The 21,646-nt window shown below is 41.7% G+C and overlaps 1 protein-coding gene across 1 annotated transcript in view; it reads left to right on the top strand.

The window, feature by feature from the left end:
• Positions 1-21,646, top strand: part of COL19A1 (collagen type XIX alpha 1 chain) — a 311,359-nt gene that overhangs the window by 165,624 nt on the left and 124,089 nt on the right. Inside the window, exon 16 of the mRNA XM_034766226.1 lies at positions 11,071-11,124. Coding sequence (XP_034622117.1) covers positions 11,071-11,124 — 54 coding nt within the window. The remainder of the gene's footprint in view (positions 1-11,070; positions 11,125-21,646) is intronic.

The raw sequence follows: 21,646 nt of genomic DNA, 5'->3' as shown, positions 1-21,646 counted from the left end.
GAGGGAATGCATGTGTCACACAGTTAAATAAAGGTCTGATTGTAGCCCACTAAAGTCTAGGGTTTGGGTCAGGCCCTAAAGCAGTGTGTTTGTTTGAGTGTTGCAAAGATAATATGTAAATATAAAGTTCCACAACATGTTATATATTTTGTTGTTTTTAATGTAATTTCACCATGCTTAAAATTTTTAGAAAAAAAGAAACTGAATTAGAAATATAATACAACCAAAGCTGAGAAGGAGAGATAAAGATAAATTTAAAAGCATCTATGCATGGAACTTCTGTTGAAGTGAAGCCAAAAGGAGTTTTGTTCAGGGAGGGTTTCTAGGATCTCTTGCAGAATTTAAGTATATGCATTTGAATCATACATTATTACACAATAAACTTTAATGGCTCTTATCACTACATTTTAAAGCATTTTTTAAAAAGATCTTCAATTCAAGATGTTATGTTTTCCTGAAGTCAGTCATTCATACATCTGCTCGTGGAATATCCTTTACATTGAGTCCTTGATTATGGTAATGATTTGTTGCCGGGAATCCAAAGTTAGGGCTCATAGTCGTACTTCATTTCTGCCACCGTGTGTAGTTTGTATAGTGCTTTACCTTTCTAAAGTACTATACAAGTGTTAAAGGTTCATCATTATTCCTTTTTAAATACTTTTTAAAATTTATAATAGGAATGAACTTTGAATCTTCTCACTGTAGTTATATTTTTACACCCTTAACATTATGTAATTTACTGAAGCTGGCTTATACATGAATATATTATTTTGTTTTTTGTTTTTAAGTCCTAAAAATTAATAAATCTCTAGAGACCCTCCAAGGAATAAAAAGCAGGGGTCACAGTGTTATACTGCACAGTTTTGTCAAAATACAGAATTTAGGCTTAGGAAGGGAGAGACTGGTCTCTGAAATGTCACAGTTGGCTAAGCTCCTCTCTTCCTCTCTGGCATCCACAGCTTAAGCCTGGGCATGTCATGTCAGAAGAGTGACAGGTGAAGGAAGGTAGTGCAGCGATCTCTCTTGTAAAGTATATGAAAACTATTCCTCTTGACACTTGATCTGCTGCTTTTAGTTCCCCAGGAAAATGAGTGTCCGTCTGTACGTTCTTGTGGACCTATCCCTTTTGGGAGTTATAAAATACTCATCCAGATGGCACCAAGTGTTTACACAGAAGCCAAAGGTTAAGTCAGTCACAAGCAAACGTACCTAAGACTTGCTCGCTAAACAGATATTTGGAATGCTGACTCTTCGGGCTTTGGAGGCTTAGTTAAATCAAGCTCAAGGGAAATTCATACACAGATACTCTGCAGAGCAGTCATCATGAGGAAATTGCAAATTCAGGCCTGGGCAAGTTCTGTGGTCACTTTCAGATTCAGTAAACATGCCACACCAACAACAGACTATTCAGCTTTGATGTAGCAGGTTATGTAATGGTCACACATAGGCACAGTCAACTTCTGGAACTCCTTGCCTGAGGAGGTTGTGAAGGCTAGGACTATAACAGTGTTTAAAAGAGAACTGGATAAATTAATGGAGGTTAAGTCCATTAATAGCTATTAGCCAGGTTGGGTAAGGAATGGTGTCCCTAGACTCTGTTTTTCAGAGGATGGAGATATCCTGGTAGTGACGTGGTTACAATAGCACCACATACAAATGTGTGAGTTTTCAGATTAATTTAAAAGATTCACCGCTACTTCTATACCATTTTTAAAATCCAGCATTCCCTTTCCATTCTGTCTGCTAAAAGTGTAGTCCACATCTGTCATCTGTCACTTTATTTACTGTAACCACCTCCTTGCTTTGTATCTAACCCATACACTACAACCAAGATCCTTTCCCTTGCCTGCTATTTTAATCATGGATTGTCTGTTGCAAATTCCTTCATAAATTTCCACTCTTCTCTGCTTCAAGTTTAGGTGACTCAACTTCATTTTTAAGGCTTTGCACAAATCAACATCTTCCTAATCTCTTTTTATGCCCCTATTCACCCTCTATGTTCTTCACAAGTTTCCTGTTTGATGCCTCCTTTGCCCACTCCTGAAACTCTTGACTTTTTTTTTCTTTCCATGACACACCTTAGTGTCCTCCTTTTATTTAACTTTCACCAAGCACATTCTGGCTCCTCTTTTAAAAAAGCCTCCTAGAAGCTTGTCAGTTCCATGAAAGGTATTGGCTATAAAGACTGCATATACCACTTGTTCTGTATTTGATTTGGTTGTGCCATTAGATTGTAATATCTCAGAGCAGTAACTTGTTTGGCCAATTTTTACATGTTGTATATTGGACTTTGTACATATGAAACTCTAAAATAAATGTATATAAACATATATGGCTTCAGTCTTTGGGTAATATGTCCTCCCATGGAAAAACCTGCAGGAGGGCAAAAGAAATTCAGAAAACTCTCACGGAGTTTCAAAGAGATCATCCTGTTGGGTTGGAGTGGAGTTCACTTGTCCGCAAAGTGGGTATACGGCATGACTTTCCAATCTTGTATCTCAAGATTTTCAGAGAAATCATATGGCTCTCAGGCCATCTGTGGAAGGCTGCCCTCTATTTCTCCTGCCAGCATGATCCCACCTAGAGTACTGATACTTACATCTTTCCACACCTCAGTGTCATCCCCAAGAAGATATGGCAGTGAAGAACAGGACCACATGAGAATTAAGGTTGATATGATCACCTTAGTTCCTGTGGGCATTGCTAAACATGTTTGCTAGGAAGTGGTAACATGGGTAAAACAGACCACCTCCTCCCAGACACAGTTTTTCCCATCCCAAACTGACAGAGCTTATCAAGAGAGCATTTCATGAGGTGAGATGGAGGTGGATGCTCAACATCTCTCTCAAACAGATGGGGAGCTTTTTCTGGATTTCCTCTACTGCATAGGTTCCCAAATTTGGTTCACAGCTTGGTCAGGGTAAGCCCCTAGCAGGCCGCGAGATGCTTTGTTTGCCTCAGGGTCCGCAGGTATGGTCACTCGCAGCTCCCATTGGCCACGATTCACCATTCCTGGCCAATGGGAGCTGTGGGAAGTGGTGTGGGCCAGGCCAGCACTTCTTGAAGCTCCCATTGACAGAGAACGGCGAACTGCGGCCACTGGGAGCTGCAAGCAGCCATACCTGTAGATGCTGAGGCAAACGAAGTGTCTCGCGGCCTGCCAGGGGCTTACCCTGAACAAGCTGTGAACCAAATTTGGGAACCCCTGCTCTACTGTTATGTCCATTACTCCAAAATCTAGCCTTTGATTTCTGTATTAGAATCATAGATGTTAGAGATAGAAAAGACATAGAATCATAGGACTGGAAGGGACATTGTGCGGTCATCTAGTCCAGTCCCCTGCACTCATGGCAGGACCAAGCATTATCTAGACCATCCCTAACTGGTGTTTGTCTAACCTGCTCTTAAAAATCTCCAATAATGGAGATTCCACAACTTCCCTAGGTAATTTATTTCAGTGCTTAACCACCCTGACAGTTAGGAAGTTTTTACTAATGTCCAACCGAAGCTGCCCTTGCTGCAATTTAAGCCCATTGCTTCTTGTCCTATCCTCAGAGGTTAAGGAGAACAATTGTTCTCCCTCTTCCTTGTAACAACCTTTCATGTACTTGAAAACTTATGTCCCCGCTCAGTCTTCTCTTCTCCAAACTAAATGAACTTAATTTTTTCAATCTTCCCTCATCGGTTATGTTTTAGACCTTTAATCATTTTTGTTGTTCTTCTCTGGACTTTCTTCAATTTGTCCACATCTTTCCTGAAACGTGGCACCCAGAACTGGACACAATACTCCAATTGAGGCCTAATCAGTGCGGAGTAGAACGAAAGAATTACTGCTCATGTTTTATTTACAACACTCCTGCTAATACATCCCAGAATGATGATTGCTCTTTTTTGCAAGTGTTATACTGTTGACTCATATTTAGCTTGTGATCCACTGTAACCCCTCGGTTCCTTTCTGCAGTGCTCCTTCCTAGGCAGTCATTTCCCATTTTGCATGTGCGCAGCTGATTGCTGCTTCCTAAGTGGAGTACTTTAGATTTGTCCTTATTGAATTTCATCCTATTTACTTCAAATCATTTCTTCAGTTTGTCCTGATCGTTTTGAATTTTAATTCTACCCTCCAAAGCACTTGCAACCTCTTCCAGCTTGGCGTCATCAGCAAACTTTATAACTGTACTCTCTATGCCATTATCTAAATCATTTATGAAAATATTGACCAGAACTGGACCCAGAACTGATCTCTGTGGGACTCCACTCAATATGCCCTTCTGGCTTGACTGTGAACCCCTGATAACTACTCTCTGGGAATAGTTTTTCAGCCAGTTATGCAGTCACCTTATAGTAGCCCCATCTAGGTTGTATTTCCCTAGTTTGTTTTTTGAGAAGGTTGAGAAATAGTATCAAAAGTTTTATTAAAGTCAAGATATACCACATCTACCACTCCTTCCCTTCCCCCACCATCCACAAGGCTTGTTACCCTGTTGAAGACAGCTTTCCGGTTGGTTTGACATGATTTGTTCTTGACAAATTCATGTTGAATGATAGTTCAGTGGTTTGAGCATTGGCCTGCTAAACCCAGGGTTATGAGTTCAATCCTTGAGGGGGCCACTTAGGGATCTGGGGCAAAAATCAGTACTTGGTCCTGCTAGTGAAGGCAGGGGGCTGGACTCGATGACCTTTCAAGGTCCCTTCCAGGTCTAGGAGATAGGATATCTCCATTAATTTATCACCTTATCTTCTAGGTGTTTGCAAATTGATTGCTTAATTATTTGGTCCATTATCTTTCTGGGTACTGAAGTTAGGCTGACTGGTCTGTAATTTCCCAGGTTGTCCTCCCCCACCCCCTTTTTATAGATGGGCACTATATTTGCCCTTTTCCAGTCCTCTGGAATCTCTCCAGTCTTCCATGACTTTTCAAAGATAATTGCTAATGGCTCTGATATCTCCTCAGTCAACTCTGAGTATTCTAGGATGCATTTCACCAGGCCCTGGTGACTTGAAGACATCTAAGTAATTTTTAACTTATTTCCCTATTTTAGCTTCATATTCAACCCCATTTTCACTGGCAATGGCTGTGTTAAATGTGCAATCACTGCTAACCTTTTTGGTGAAAACTAACACAAAACAAAAAAAATCATTTAGCCATTTCCAAATTTTCTGTTATTGTTTTCCCCCCTCATTGAGTAACAGACCTACCCTCTCTTTGGTCTTCCTCTTGCTTCTAATGTATTTGTGTATTGTTTTCTTGCTACCCTTTATGTCTCTTGCTAGTTTAAGCTCATTTTGTGCCTTGGCCTTTCTAATTTTGTCCCTTCATACTTGTGTTATTTGTTCATATTCATCCTTTGTAATTTGGCCTAGTTTCCACATTTTGTAGGACTCTTGAGTTTCAGATCATTGAAGAACTCCTGGTTAAGCCAGGGTGGTCTCTTGCCATATTTCCTAGGTTTCCTACACAGTGGGATACTTTGCTCTTGTGTCCTTATGTATATGTTTACCTCATTAAAGAATTATCCACTATGGTAGATTCTTCAGTGTTTCCAGTCTAATTTTAAATAACTTAAGCAATGGGTGCTTCTCTACTTTCTTTGTAGTGAAGAGGACTCACTGTTGGACAATTGTCCCTTTCATTCATTTTGAAAGTTATTCTGGAAGGTGACTGAAGGTGTAGAGTTATTTTTGTCTAATACCTCATTGAGTAAAGAGCAGTAGCTGCTATTTTATTACATTTCTAAAACTAGGATGTTGGGTACTTTGGAACATATTGTGTTTTCATTTCTAAACCCAAAGGCCCTAATAAAACCTAAATTTCAATGCCAGGGAATGGCCCCTTGTACAGAGCAGTTCTTCCATTCCAGTTTCCGATTACACTCAACACTCCTCCTTTTCCTTGAATATAAACCTCCTTAGCGGTTTCTTTGTCCGTAATTGTGATATTTTAAAATTAGAAGAAAAAGAATGCGAATAGATTTAGAACAGAAAATGCTGGCTACAAAACTAGTTGTCACCGTGTTGTACAGTTAGGTGGTTATGTTTTTTCCATTAAGACTTTGTTGTACAGGTACATAATGCTGAGTGCTTCCTTTTATGTAATACATAAGTTTCTGAGGTTCATACACTGTCATATTTGTTATGGCTGTTTCTTATTTTTAAAAAAACTTACCTTCTTATTGACCAAGATACAACGCTCTTTTAGTTTGGGGATGCCGTGGAGAGTTATCTGCACAGACAAAAAATAGCTAAGGTTTAGGAAGACCAAATACTGTACTTGTCTGTAAGGCTAACAGCAGTCTTTGAAGGTAATGTTTTTCGTAAAATCCTTCATAAAGTTAATTTTTTTACTTTATGAATAAATATTTTGTGTGTTTTCATTTTAATGAATTACTTCTGCTAATGGATAGACTATAGGTCATATTCTAAGCTGTCCTTTTATCATGAGGGCATAATAATATGAACCACTCAGTTTCTGAAGTGATTAGAAAAGTCATTGCATACGGTACCTTAATTTTTAGTTTTAGGAATCTATTTTAAATTTTGCAAGCAAACATTTAAAAAAATGCCTCTCCAAGGTTCCAAGTACCCTTGCCATCAATTTACAATACATTTCGTAATCAAATAATTACAAAGCAAGGCAACATCTTGCTCCCCTGTGTGCAACCACTATTCAGGAGGGGGAGAAAAATCACAAACTAAAATCTTTCCACCTCTTGAATTCCCAGCAACAGTATCCTCAAAAAGATGAGCTATCTATGCATTGTACTTGGGAAGTTAACAGTGCAGGGCAAATTTGTAGACCAACCTGGAGGAGTGAATTCTGAAGTAGAGGGGCATTCACAGAGTATGCATGTGTGTGTTTAAACTACGTAGCTTCACTACAGTTAGTGCTGTATGATTTCTGGTTCACACGAAATTTTTTACTTTAACATACACAAATATTTTCTAGCAAGTTAACGGTTATATTTGTGACTTTGGGAACAACTATGCATTATCAACCATTAATAGAAAATTTAGAAATTGTTTGAAGCATGAACATAGTTTGCAGCAATTTTGAAGTGTCTGAAACATTAACTTGTTAATATTTTAAATTAAAGTGACAGAATATCATGTAGTGAATTAATAAAGTCTGAGGAGTTCTCCCAGCTGTTGTGATTCAGAGTGGAGAAATTATATAAATGGGAAAGCTCTTGAACAGATTAATTTTTATTTAAAACTGAATTCATACAATTCATTTTTATAAAGTGATGCCACCTTTTTAAGGTTTGGGAGATAGCAATTTAAACCTCATTACTTTTCTCAATTTTATCACCTGAATTACAGATCATGTTTTAATTCACTTTCTGGAAATGGATAGTTTTCTAAAAACATGACTTGCTTCAACACTTACTTCTTAACTAGTCAAAAGGGGAGTTTATCTTGAATAAATAAAAAACCTAAGGCTCCAATCCTGTGACTTGTTATGCACAGCCAGAACCCTTCATTTTGATCTCAACAGTGAGGTTGAATGTGGGCTCAAGGGTCGACCAGGGCACAGTCAGTTATAAGATCAGGGTAAAGAGCCTAAACTTGATTTCAGAGACATGGTGTATTGCTATTTATTGGGTAAGCTTGCAAGACCCTGTACTCAAAGGTGTCGGTCTCTATGTAATGTGATAACTTTTGAACACTGCATGAAATCAATTCCAATATTTCAGGGAACGTTATAGGCATCACTGGCCAGAATCCTATTGATTTGGGGAGCAATTGGAAAATTGAAAGAGGAGGTTGGGAGAGAGTAGAATGTGGGACGCATGGAGTCCCTGCCATTGGTTTAGCACAGCCACAGCTTCAAGCACCTCTGCATTCATCTGTAGGGCAAACTGATTGATTGTGCCCATTAACACCTTACAGAATAACAATACTCAATCTAATCTCTGCCCATGCTCCTGGTAGAGTTTAACATACTGATATGCTGAATGATTTTTCACCCAGACAAATAAGGTTGCAATGGCAGTGTGCTCATAGTCCCTAGCTTTGGAGGAGAATAGGGACACTGGTATGGGAGAAATGGGCAGGCAACATAGTTCCTGGTGGCTCTGATGTGGAGGAAGAGGGTACACAAAACCCTAGCCTGGGGTAGAAAGAGGAATAGGAAAAGCTGACAGACACTGACATGGGAGATAATGGGAACCTGGGAATGGGGGGCAGTCAGAACTCATGTGTGACACAGAGGTCCATTGGTGCCTGGTGCCAGCTGGCCAGGGCCGGCTCTAGGCACCAGCAAAGCAAGCAGTTGCTTGGGGAGGCAAATTTGCAGGGGCGCAAGAATCCAGCATGGGAGCTGAGAACCAACAGGGGGCCCTGGGAGCTGTAGTTCCTTGGTTAGCTCCCTGCCTATAGAGCCAGCCCTGGAGCAGGGAAAGAATTACATTTCCCAGCATTCCCTCGGCCACAATTAACAGGAAAGGGATGGGGAAGGAGTGTGGAACTGAAACCTCATGCTGCAGCTTGCTGTGAATGGTAGGGACAGAGCCAGCTCTAGGTTTTTTGCGCCCCCACCCCAGCCCTGGACTCCCCTGCACCCTCGTGTTGCCCCAGGCCTGGACTCTCCCCTGCCCACACCCCCTGCCGCTAGGGTGACCAGACAGCAAGTGTGAAAAATCAGGACGGGGGTGGGGGTTAATAGGAGCCTATATAAGAAAAAAACCCCAAAATCGGGACTGTCCCTATAAAATCGGGACATCTGGTCACCCTACCTGCCGCCCCAGCTCTGGCCCCCACCTGCACCCTTCTGCTGCCCCAGCCCTGGGCTCTCCCCCCACCCCCCTCCCCCGCCCCCCCACCCCCGGGTTCTTCCCCCCCCCCCCCACCCGCACCCCCTGCCTCCCCAGCTCTGGCCCCCACCTGCACCTCCTGCCACCCCAGCCCTGGGCTCTCCCCTAAAGAAAGAATTGGGTGGACTAAATGGACAGTGCACCTCTCTGTCTGAAGCCTAGCAAGGGAGGTATGTGGATCCCACTAGAAATTAAAATGAAAAGTAAGGGAGGGGAGGCTCTACTAGACTGGGCAGCTTTAGATACAGTAGCAGGCACATAGGAGGATTTACACTTCTGAGCCATGGAAGCAGCAATTGACTTTTCTTTTCCAGATTTAACTAATATTCAGAAAGGGAATCCAGCACCTGCCTTCCAGATTTGAACACCCTCAAAATTCAGGAGTACTCAAGCTCAATTTGGGCAGCTGTTACTTCATTTCCCCCAAATCAAATATACTGATCCACTGTAACTTGCTGTAGAAAAAGTAGAATAAATTGAGCAAGAAATGCTTCCCAGTGGTTATTAGGACTGGAATTGCTATTTTCAACAGCCATTGCCTTTTGTTTGTTTGTTTGTTTAAAAGGAAGACAGTGATATTGCATTGGCAAATTACCCATAGAAAGAAAGAGTGGAACAAAAGAATAATAAAGGCACCTCAACTTTTCCTCATTTATGTAGGACAGTCTTATAATATGCATCCAGATATCCTTCAATCACACAAGCTGAAAATTGTTCCACTTTACTGCAGTTCTGTAACCATATGGGAACCAATCCTGTCTGTGTTCTGTGCACATCCAAAATTCCTGCTGAATTACCTGCCCTGGGAGCGAGTTACCAGTGACCCAGGGCTGGGGCGGCAGGAGGGTGCAGTTGGGGGTGGGGGGGGGAAGAGAGAGGGCGCCCAGGGCTGGCGGGGGTGATGAGGGGGAGCAGCCAAAAATTTTTTTGCTTGGGGCAGCAAAAAACCTAGAGCCGCCCTGCAGCTGGCAAAAGGTTCACAATTCCGTGTCAGCAACTCCTAATAAGCCTGACAAACTCTTCACCTAAGACACTGCTTTTATGGTACTTATCCATAAATAGGTCTTGTAAGGTAGATAAAAGCTGGTGTCACACTGGTCATTATTATCATTGTGAAAGTATGTACTAATGATATTTAAAAAGTTGTGTTGTATCTTGACAATATATCCTGAGCCTCTGTATCAAGTATGAGTCACCTGCAGAGAAAGGTTTTTTTCTCACATCAGGAATGTTTGACCATCTAGCTAACTGGCATATAAATTAAGCATTTAATGTTTCACAATGGGCCTCTCAGTTTGAACTGAATGCTGATAAAGAACACAGACATGTGAAGTCAACATGAAGTCAGCCAGACATTACAGGGGGATGCTTTAGAGGAGCTTGGAGACTAGGGTACATCAAGTGTCATCCTGCAAGGCAAAGTAAAGGCTGGCAGAGCCCTGAGGAGATTGTTTGAATGGCTAACAGACTGAGGGTATCGTGGCGCTGATACCCAGTTTAGCACCAGCAAGTCCTTCTCTACTTGAGGGAGTAGGTTACCACCATGACTCAGAATCCTGGGCACCCTGAGAAAATGTGTCACCATGGTGGAGAGGAGATTGGGGAACCCTGGTATGGAGGGGAAAGGGGCAAATGAAGGGCATGAGGGAAGTGGGAATGGGGATACAATCAGAGCTATTGGTATGTGGGGAAAAATGGGGGACCCTAGTGTGGGAGAAGGGGGAATGGGAGGCACACTGAACTCTTGGCAGAGAGAAGTTGCAGGGAGTCCCTGAAGTAGAGTGGGATGGGAAAGTGGCACCTAGGTAATTCATGGGGGAGGGGAATGGAGGAATGCAAGGAACCTCTGCTGTGCAGTAAGCTCAGCCTACACAAGCTACAGAGTGGGCGACCCCCTAGTTTAATGAAGCCAGCTAATTTGTATGTGGCATGCTGGCTTTACAAGATATATGGTAGTACAGATACAAAGCATAGTTAAACCTTTTATAACTATATTTAAAACAATACTGCATCAAAATCCAATAATTATTCTGATCCATATGGCACAATATGGTTATGCTGGTATTACGATCATCAATAAAAATTGTTACTTTTTTTTTTAAAACACGTGAACATAATGTAGTCCTGAACATAAGGTGATCTCTATCAGTAATGAACATTTTAAGTTTCCTTTGGTTACAAGTATGGTTTGTTACAGGCTGAGTCAAATTAAGCCAAGATCATCTTGAAATGTTACATTCTTGAATGTTTGTATTTTTAGGGTTTGCCAGGGCTAGAAGGTCCTCCAGGTCCACCAGGGAAAGAAGGTCAGAGGGTGAGTAAACTTTGTGAACAACTGGCAAGTGTGTGAACTGACGTTAATGTGTTCTTGCTGAGCACCAATAAAAATAAGACAAAGATAGCAGCTGAGTATGAAGCAGTCTCCTCAAACTGAGCTTTGAAATTTGAGTTTTGTCTTAGTTTGCTTAACAGTTAAAGCTCATTCAATCTTAAATGTTTTAATGACTGGCAGCACAGATGCAGAATTGTAGTTTGCGTAAAGTGCATCTGGTGTAATTTAAACTGGAAAAATAATAAAAATTGATCTCAACTTTCAGTTCTGTTGTAGGAATGGAAGATATCCTAGTGTACATATCATACGTCAGGACGTGATTTTTATGCCAAGTATTATACTGCTCAAAGCTAGGGCTAATGGTCAGGTTTTATTATAGTTTTGATACGTGCATGTCATAGTGGATAATATCTATACAAGGAATGGATAATGGTTAGGAAGAAATAAGAAGCAACCAAGACGTGCTCAAGACTTGAAATGAATCTAGACCCATTTGTGAAATTTTAAAATATTGAGTTAACTGGGTTTTCTTTTTACTCATTTTCTTGTGCCTCTGCATTTCTTGACTTCCTTTTGTACCAGCAGAAGTAGTAAAATACAAAGACAGATGCTGATCTCATAGTATTTATGAGCCAACTGGAAAGTATTGGAAAACCAATTCTAGACCAAAGTTTGGATAAACATCTGAACTTTAAAAGATATTTATCTCAAAGTCAGATTTTTTAGCAAACAAAACTAGTGTGCCTTTCTGAAGTTTGTTCATTCAGAATTAATTTTGGCCCAGTCCTATAGGGCATAGAGGCACTCATTTTTCAGAGAAGTTAATGGGAATCAAGGTGTCGAATACCTTATATTATTGGGTCTGTAGAGGAGTGCGGACTCACCCAGCAGTGCCTCCTGCTGGTGACTTCCAGGAATTAGCTTGTTCCAGCTCCAGAGCACCCTCTGCAGGCCAGTGTCCCACCCTGGACCCCAGGGCCCTTTTACCTGGGGTGCTTCCCCCTGGCAGTAACCCCTCAGTCTTAGGGCCTCCCCTCACCAGGGATCCCCCACCTACTATCCCCACTTCACCTCAGTCTTGGCTACTGCCCAGTCTCCCTCTAGCCCCCATTCACTGGGGCAGACTGCAGTATCAGCCACTCATCACAGGCAAAGGGGTTCAGACCTGCTGCCTCTGCCTACCCATGGGCTGTCCCCTGCAACCCAGTACCTAACAGGCCTTACCAGGCCTGCAGCTTTCCTAGGCCAGAGCTCCCCAGCTCCCTTGGCCTTTCCCCAGCCCTGCTCCACTCTAGGTACTTAGTTAAGCACCCTACAGCCAGGCCCTTCTTTCTCTGAACACAGAGAGAGACTACCTCCTTGAGCCCCCTGGCTCAAGCCTTTATAGGGCCAGCTAGGCCCTGATTGGGGCGTGGCCCCAGCTGACCCTGCTTCCTCCCAATCAGCCCAGGCATCTTGCCCCTCCACAGCCCTCCTCCAGGACTGTTTTAAACCCCTCAGGGCAGGAGCGGGTAATCACCCTGCTACAGGGTCCTTTGTGTACAACCTTTCATGAAAGGCATAATGCTGATTACTAAAGATGTGATCTGCAACCTTGACACAAGGGGTATTTCTTTTCAGGAAAGCAGTCCCATTTACTTCAGTGGAACTATCCACAGGCCTGATCCTGGTACACAGTGATGAGTGTGGGAATGTTCTAACTCTTACTGTTATGCAGTTAAACGTGAGAAATGGAAAAGGCCTTGCTTGTCCATTTTTTTTACATGCTCTAAATAGGAAGTTTTTCTGTGGAGTCTGAGGTCTGCAAAACAGCCAGAATACTAACACTTATTTGTCCCTTATATCCAATAATGTGAAAGGCAGACATTGGTGATTATCTGAAGTTTTAAAATGTAGTTATTTTGTGGTGCTGCTTTTAGGCTAGGACTGTAACATTATGTCCACTGCTAGAAAAATGAATTGTAGGTGTATTCTTTTTGTTAAGCAGGGAAATTTAGTGAGAAGATAGATTTCCCTTAGCCACTTATATTTCATACATAACATTAAGCTGGGGTCTTTTTAGTATACAGACAATACAGTATAAACAGAAGTGCTTCTTCCCCTACTATCACAGCCATGCAGACAACTGTCTCCAGCCAAACAGCAGCAACAACAGAGGTTTGGACTACGCCCTCTCTCATGCGCTTCATATTATTGTACAATGACTGGCAATTCTTTCTTGCCCTGCACCATCCAGTATAATAATAATTAATGAATAATCACGCATCGTCATGGTAGCTTAATTTAAATAAATTAAAAATCTGGAAATGCAGACGTTAAGGTTTTTACAGCCACAATAACTCAGGCCTTACCAGCACTGAGATTTTTAGCCACTGTTATAGTTACACTAATGTGGGTGCGTCATTGTGGGTGCATGTAGTATTAGATATGGTGTACTGGTGTAAATCAGCAGTTGCAAATCTGCGGTCTGCACCAATGCAGCTACACCAGCATAGCTACCTGGATGCTAAAAAAAACAGTGCATAGAAGACCTCAGTCAGGTTGCACATCCTCTATATATGGTATTACATACTGACAAACAAACAAAAACTATGTTAAAAGGATGTTTAGATTGCAAAATCAAATGCTCAAGAGTTACAAAATGATGGAATGAAGGTTGTGCATGCAACCTTACTCCATCTTCTTCCTGCATATGGATTTTTGATGCACTTTTTAATTATTGTGCACAGGAAGGACAAAGCAGTGGTTATTCAATATTTCTTTTTATTTCATCACTCATTATGTGACCCTGTGCTTCATTTATTACACACCATCGAAACCTTGCACTTAATACAGAATTATTTATTTCCTCATGAGTTTTCCTCTGGAGCTCAGAACTATACTATAAGTTCTTGTCTACACTACAGAGTTTTGTTGACAAAAATCAGCTGTTGTCGACAAAACAGTGGAGGTGTACACACTACAGTGCTCCTGCTGCCAACAAAACTCTCCTGCTTTTCCAACAAAATAAAACCACCTAGACAAGATGCGTAGAGCTTTTTGCAGCAAAGTTATATCGACAGAGTGTCAGTGTAGACACTGCACTTGGTTATGTGAGTGTAAAATGGCCTCCAGGAGATGTCCCACAATGCCCATTCTGATTGCTGTGGTTTGAATTCCACTGCTCTGCACCCAGGTACACAGGCATTGACCCCACCTCCCTTTAAAGGCCATTTCCTGATTGCTTGGCACGGAGCCCTGACATCACATTTTCCCAGCTGACCATGGTGGCTCCATGCAGCAAACGCTGTCCTGCTTGGAATACATGTGAGTTGTTGGATCTGTGAGGAGAAGAGGCTGGGCAGTCCCAGCTCTGCTCCAGTTGTAGGAACTTTGATACCTATGGACAGATTTCTTGTGGCATCTTGGATAAGGGCTACAAACAGGACATGCATCAGTGTCATGCGAATCTAAAGGAGTTGAGGCTGGTATACCAGAAAGCAAGGGAGCAAACCATGGCTCTGGTGCTACACCAAAGTCCTGCTGCTTCTACAAGGAGCTGGACGCGATCCTTGGTAGCGACCCCACCTCCACTGCCAAGAGCCCTGCTGATGCTTCAGTGGGACTGGAGACAGCGGACTCAACCCTGAGGACAAAGTGGTGGATGAGGAAGTCAAGCTGGAGGATGAGATGGGACAGGCAACAGGGTTGTCCGGTGCCATGGCGAGCCAGGACCTCTTCTTGACCCAGGAGTATTCAAGCCAGTCCCAGAAGTCATGATGGAGGAGAGGGAAGCTTTGGTAAGTGATCTTTTTGCGTTGATGCTGCTCAGTTACACGAGGTAGATCTGTCCTTTGCTTTGTTATACTCTAGAAGTGGGCTAAGACATAGAAATGTATACGACTAGCTGTGTTTGCATCTCCGTCTGCTTCACATTCCCCTATGCAGCTACGCAGGAGGGGCCCTGTGGAAAAGTGTGTTAATGGACACCGAGATTTCACAGAAATCCTCCAGAGATGTCTCTAGGAAACTTTCCTGGAGGTACTTGCCAATTCTCTGGCAAAAGTTCCTTGGCAGAGCTGCTTTGTTCCTTCCCCCATTGTAGGAAACTTTTCCACGGCAATCACTTGTGCAGGGACCAAAGCGGCACATAGACATGCAGCATAGGGACCTGGTCTGATGCCACACACATGCAGGAGTCCACCCTTACATCCTTGCTTATTCTCAGGGGTGAGATAGCATCTTCAATGACCCCATGGAAAATGGTGGCAGAATTTACAATTTTGCCCAGTTGCTTGCAGTGATCCCCTTAGAAAGCCACTTAGACCTTTTGACCCATCTTGAGTGACCCTCCGGCCCTGTCCTGAACTCACCATGTTTGGGTTGTTCGTTGAGCTGTGTGCTTGACAAAAGACAATGAGAAACTGGTTCCTATTTTAAAAAAGGTGTATTTTACTATAATGATCCGATGCTTTGAGTGCACTCAAAATCATGCTTCTGTTTATTGTTTCCTTTGCTTCTGCAGATGTGGCCTTCAGGGGAACCTCCTACAAACCGGTGGAGCACCTCCACCAGATAAGGAAGCAACGAGGAGGAGCAAGAAGGACATGTTTCAAGAGGTGCTCCAGTCCTCAGATGCCGAAAAACAAGAACAACAGGCGTGAAGACAGACTGTAACTGAAAACTATAAAATAGGCAGGACAAGAAGGAGACCTAGGAGCAAATTGTAATGTGCCAGGAACAGATGATAAAAGTGATGCAGGAGCAAACAGAGATGTTGAAGTCCCTAATTACACTTCAAGCAGAACACATGCATGCTTGCCCCCCCGACCCCTGCAGCTGATACAGAACTGCTTGTCATGCCCTCCCCAAACTCCTTCCACACATTCCTTGCATCTTCCCGACCTGTCTCAGTACCTCATTCACTCCACCCCTTCGGACAGCTTCCAAAATGATAGCTGGAGTTGCACACAGCTATGAGAGCCTACATCAGGACGCTGCCCTTCACTGTTATCTCCCTTTACACCTTTTTGTGTGTTAATTAGTATTTAATAAAAACAAACTCTCTGAAAGATAATAAATCTTTATTTGTCTGCTACACACAGTGGTTGCTGCTGAAATTAATACACAGTGGCAATTGGAAGATTTGCAGACTACAGGAAGCAATCATCAACATTTTCATGCAAGGCGGCAAGATAACAAAGCATGACAGAATGCTTTACAGAAAGACATATTACCGGTGCTCATTATCAAAATGGTTCTGCAAAACCTGATTCAAATAGCCCCCAGTTTTGCCCCTCTAGTAGCCCTGGTGTTTGGCTGCTCGGAATTAGCTGCCAGGCGATCTGCCTCCATGCGTCACCTCAGGGGAAACTTTTCACCCTTAACCTCACAAACATTATGCAGCACACAGCAGGCTGCTATGACCATGGGAATAATATCCTTAGTTAGGTCTAACCTGCCATAAAGGCAGCGCCAGTGAGCTTTTAATCCAACAAATGCACATTATATAGTCATTCTGCACCTGCTGAGCCTATTGTTGAAGCACTCCTTGCTGCTGTCCAGGATTCCAGTGTAAGGCTTCATGAGCCCGGGGAGTAAGGGGTACGCTGGGTCTCCCAGGATCACTATGGGCCATTCAACACCCCCTCATTGGAATCTTCTGGTCTGGAAAGTAAGTTATTTACACATTTGTAAGTCCAGAGTAACTCCATTAAAATTAATATAGCCACTCCAAATTTGCACCTATGTAATAGAGAACATAATTTGACCTATACACTTGTGTGTGTCTGGAGGAGAAGCTGAGAGACTTAATATAAATATCAAGGCAGTACCGTTAGACAGACAGGCTATACAAAAAGTTTACTAAGAAAAAAATCCACAGAAGAGAGAAGTGAAGGCACCAGGATTCTACTCAGAACAGACCTACGGATATGAGAAAAGTGTTGCCTACAATGTAGAGCAAAGAGGAATAACTTCAAAGGAAAATTATTTTTATCTTTCCAGAAGATTTGAGCTCCTAACTGAAGCATGGAGAAAGGAGCCAACACCAATCAAGAAAGAGTTTATTAATCCAAGTGTGTAGAACTCAATTTTTGTTTCTCACCCCACTGTAAGTAATTTACAAGAACTGTCTCATGCATTTTCTGGGACATTGCCTCAGTGCCTTCTTGCTAAATAATGTTCAGCACAGTGTGGCAGAGTCAGCTATAGAAGAATTCAGCACATAAATAAATTATATGCATACTCAGAGAATCAGTATTTGTTGATAGTTCAGGTAAATTGAGCTTTGCAATCTCAGGTGATATCAAAAGTTTCACCATGAAAGCAATATCAAATACATGATTCAGTTTATACACAAAATAAATGGATAACAGCAGAATTTAGCTCATAGGGTTTCAGTCTTTGATTTCAGTGAAGTAGATTACCAACAACATTCATTCGTTATTAGCTCCGTAGTCATGATTTCAATAATTACATCATCAAATTCTAACCTTTGAAATAAGTGTTTGTTTGACGTCAGTGGGAAGTGGATGTTCATATAGAAAATCATACTACAATTTTGTCCTTCATTTGTGCCCCAAGCATATTTTTGACCCTTATATACGTTCTTAAAATATGCAAACTGCACGTTTTGTGAAGAAAAGGATAGCTGAATTCTCAATAGTAACTCAATACAGCAAAACTAGAATTAATAATTGTTATTATTGTCATATATATCATATATGATATTGTGTTATCAAAGTATGCTAGGCATTGCACAGAAACACAATAGAGAGAGTCTCTTCAAATGATGTCATAAACACACAGAAAAGGGGTGGGAGAGGAAGGATGAGAGTGACAGTATCATAGAATCATAGACTTTAAGATCAGAAGGGACCATTATGATCATCTAGTCTGACCTCCTGCACAACCCCGGCCAGAGAATTTCACCCACTCACTCCTGTAACAAACCCCTAACCCATGGGTCGGCAGGGAAAGCAGCCTGGCGGGCCGGGCCAGTTTATTTACCTGCTGACGTGGCAGGTTCGCCGATCGCGGCCCCCACTCACCGCGGTTTGCCGTCCCGGGCCAATGGGGGCGGCGGGAAGCCGCAGCCAGCACATCCCTCTCTCGCGCCGCTTCTCACCGCCCCCATTGGCCCGGGACGGCGAACCCTAGCAAGTGGGTGCCGCGATTGGCCGAACCTGCTGCGTTAGCAGGTAAATAAACTGGCCCGACCCGCCAGAGTGCTTACCCTGGCGAGCCGCGTGCCAAACGTTGCAGACCCCTGCCCTAACCTATATCTGAGCCACTGAAGTGTTCAAATCATGGTTTAAAGACTTCAAGGTGCAGAGAATCCTCCAGCAAGTGACCCATGCCCCACGCTACAGAGGAAGGCAAAAAAAAAACCCCAGGGCCTCTGCCTATCTGCCTGGGGGGAAATTCCTTCCTGACCCCAAATATGGCGATCAGCTAAACCTGAGCATGTAGGCAAGACTCACCAGCCAGACACCCAGGAAAGAATTCTCTGTAGGAACTCAGATCCCACCCCATCACAAGCCATTGGGCATATTTACCGCTAATAGTCAAAGATCAATTAATTGCCAAAATTAGGCAATTCCATCATACTATCCCTTCCATAAACTTATCAAGCTTAGTCTTGAAGCCAGATATGTCTTTTGCCTCCACTACTCCCCTTGGCAGACTGTTCCAGAACTTCACTCCTCTGATGTTTAGAAACCTTCATCTAATTTCAAGTCTAAGCTTCCTGATGGCCAGTTTATATCCATTTGTTCTTGTGTCCACACTGGTACTGATCTTAAATAATTTCTCTCCCTCCCTGGTATTTATCCCTCTGATGTATTTATAGAGGGCAATCATATTTCCCCTCAGCCTTCTTTTGGTTAGGTTAAAGAAGCCGAGCTCTTTGAGTCTCCCTTCATAAGACAGGTTTTCCATTCCTCGGATCATCCTAGTAGCCCTTCTCTGTACCTGTTCCAGTTTGAATTCATCCTTCTTAAACATGGGAGACCAAAACTGCACACAGTATTCCAGATGAGGTCTCACCAGTGCCTTGTATAAGGGTACTAATACCTCCTTATCTCTACTGGAAATACCTCACCTGATGCATCCCAAAACTGCATTAGCTTTTTTCACGGCCATATCACATTGGCGACTCATAGTCATCCTGTGATCAACCAACACTCCGAGGTCCTTCTTCTTCTCTGTTACTTCCAACTGATGCGTCCCCAACTTATAAACAAAATTCTTGTGATTACTCCCTAAATGCATGACCTTGCACTTTTCACTATTAAATTTCATCCTATTACTTTTACTCCAGTTTACAAGGTCATCCAGATCTTCCTGTATGATATCCCAGTCCTTCTCTGTATTAACAATACCTCCCAGCTTTGTGTCATCCGCAAACTTTATTAGCACATTCCCACTTTTTGTGCCAAGGTCAGTAATAAAAAGATTAAATAAGATTGGTCCCAAAACCGATCCCTGAGGAACTCCACTAGTAACTTCCCTCTAACCTGACAGTTCACCTTTCAGTACGACCCATTGTAGTCTCTCCTTTAACTGGTTCCTTATCCACCATTCAATTTTCATATTGATCCCCAACTTTTCTAATTTAGCTAATAATTCCCCATGTGGAACCGTATCAAATGCCTTACTGAAATATCATGTGGTTCTGCAGGAAAGCATTTACACCTATTTATGGTTTATTAAATTAGGTGGATGTTTTTGTGGATTTTTAAAATTCCCTTTTGATGATACAGGAGAAATTAGAGTTTTTTTGGAGGGATTAGAATGAAGTGTGGGGAATAGTTTGAAATACAGATTTTGGAAACGTTCTTTGCATAGGGCAAAATGTAGAAAAAGAAAATAGGAGGGCATCACTAAAGGAGCAGAAAGATTTTAGAGGTCCAATCCTAAACGATACTGAGCATTGCCTGCCATTGAAATCAGTAAGAGTTTCAGGTGGTGAGCACCTCCCAGGAATTGGACTGAGAAGAGCACATGCTGTGGGGCCAAGTTTCCAATTGTGTTACAAACTTGAGGCACAGACCATGCTTGCTGAATAGCATCTTTTGTTGTGCAAATCTTCTGAGTGAACTTACACTCAATTTTACAAACCTGGGCTACTATATTTTTTCATTTAGTTTTGACACACTGTAGTTCAACTTGCTGATCTTAACCAGTATTTCTTCTAATTGTTTTTCCTATGAGAAGAATGAATTACTGTCAGAATTCAAGTTAAAAACCTATGAGCCTAGTTTCTCATTCCATTTGCTCCTTCATTCACATATTTTCTTTCAACCGTTTATTAACTAATTTCTCTCCTCATTTATATCATACCCATCATTTATCACTTTCTTTCCAAGACATACATTCTCTCCCTTTCTCTTTCCCTTCCTCTCTCTCACTCTTCTTCTCCCCGGTACCCCACATTATCCTATTCCTCACTTTCATTGTACAATGGATAATGGAGATATCTCTCATTATATATACATATAATATATTTAATTCCCTTCCAGTCCATAAAGTCAACTAAAAAAGCATGTGATACCATGGTGAATGGCACAGTAGAAACAGATTGTAAAGGGGTTAAAGCAAGGGTAAGAAAAGCCTTTGGGGAAATAAGCAGTATTCAGCACTGATTGCTATTTTTCTTTGTCATCTTCATCACTGAAAAACAGGGTTTCTTTTTGCAAAGCTCTTTACTTGACAGTGACTTATCTGATTTAATTTATTTTTGTTCTGAAAACTATTCAACCAAAATTGCATACTAAACTCCAGGGAAGCATGTTATCATTGGTATAAAGCAAATGATGCCAGTATACCATCTTCCCCCAAACAAACTGTTTTTAATGTTTATTGCTATTGACAATCTTCATATGTTTATATGTTGGTTCACATCCTTTAACTTCTGTCATTTATTTTCTAGAATTGTATGAAATGTCTGAAAGATGCTAATTGAATATGCTTATAAAAAAATCCAACTCAACATGCTAAGAGAGGTGCTTCTAGTAGTCAACAGAACTTTATCACCTAAAAAAAAAGTTACCCAGCCTTAGTGTGTAAATTGTTATATAGTATCAGCTACCTACTTTTATTACATTTTTTGGTACCTGATGATTTGAACATGATGAATTTCTTTGAGTATGCAGAGGTTGCCATAGAAACTAAATCTCGAAGTAAAAAAGTGAAGATACGAAGCATTACTAATTCTGAAGAAATTATGCTACTAATTATGAAATGAAAAGAAATGCACAGTTCCATTTATTTTTGAGAAGCATGTAATTTAAGCATGTCTAATGTAGTTTTGTAAGAAAGCCTCTAGTGTGGACATACAGTAGACAATAAATCAAACCAAGGAACAAAAAGCTGAAATCATCACAGTGTTTTTGCAAGAACAAGTTCTTCATTTTTCTAAAAACTCATAACATACTTCATTGTATTCCCCAAATTTAGCCTCCTTATCCCTCTTTAATACTTGTACTCAATTTTAAATATAATGACCATGTAATGGATTTCC

This window comes from Trachemys scripta, chromosome 3 (assembly GCF_013100865.1).
Source record: "Trachemys scripta elegans isolate TJP31775 chromosome 3, CAS_Tse_1.0, whole genome shotgun sequence".
NCBI lineage: Eukaryota > Metazoa > Chordata > Testudines > Emydidae > Trachemys > Trachemys scripta.
Note: the sequence above shows the minus strand (reverse complement) of the source record. Positions and strands in the feature narration are given on the sequence as shown.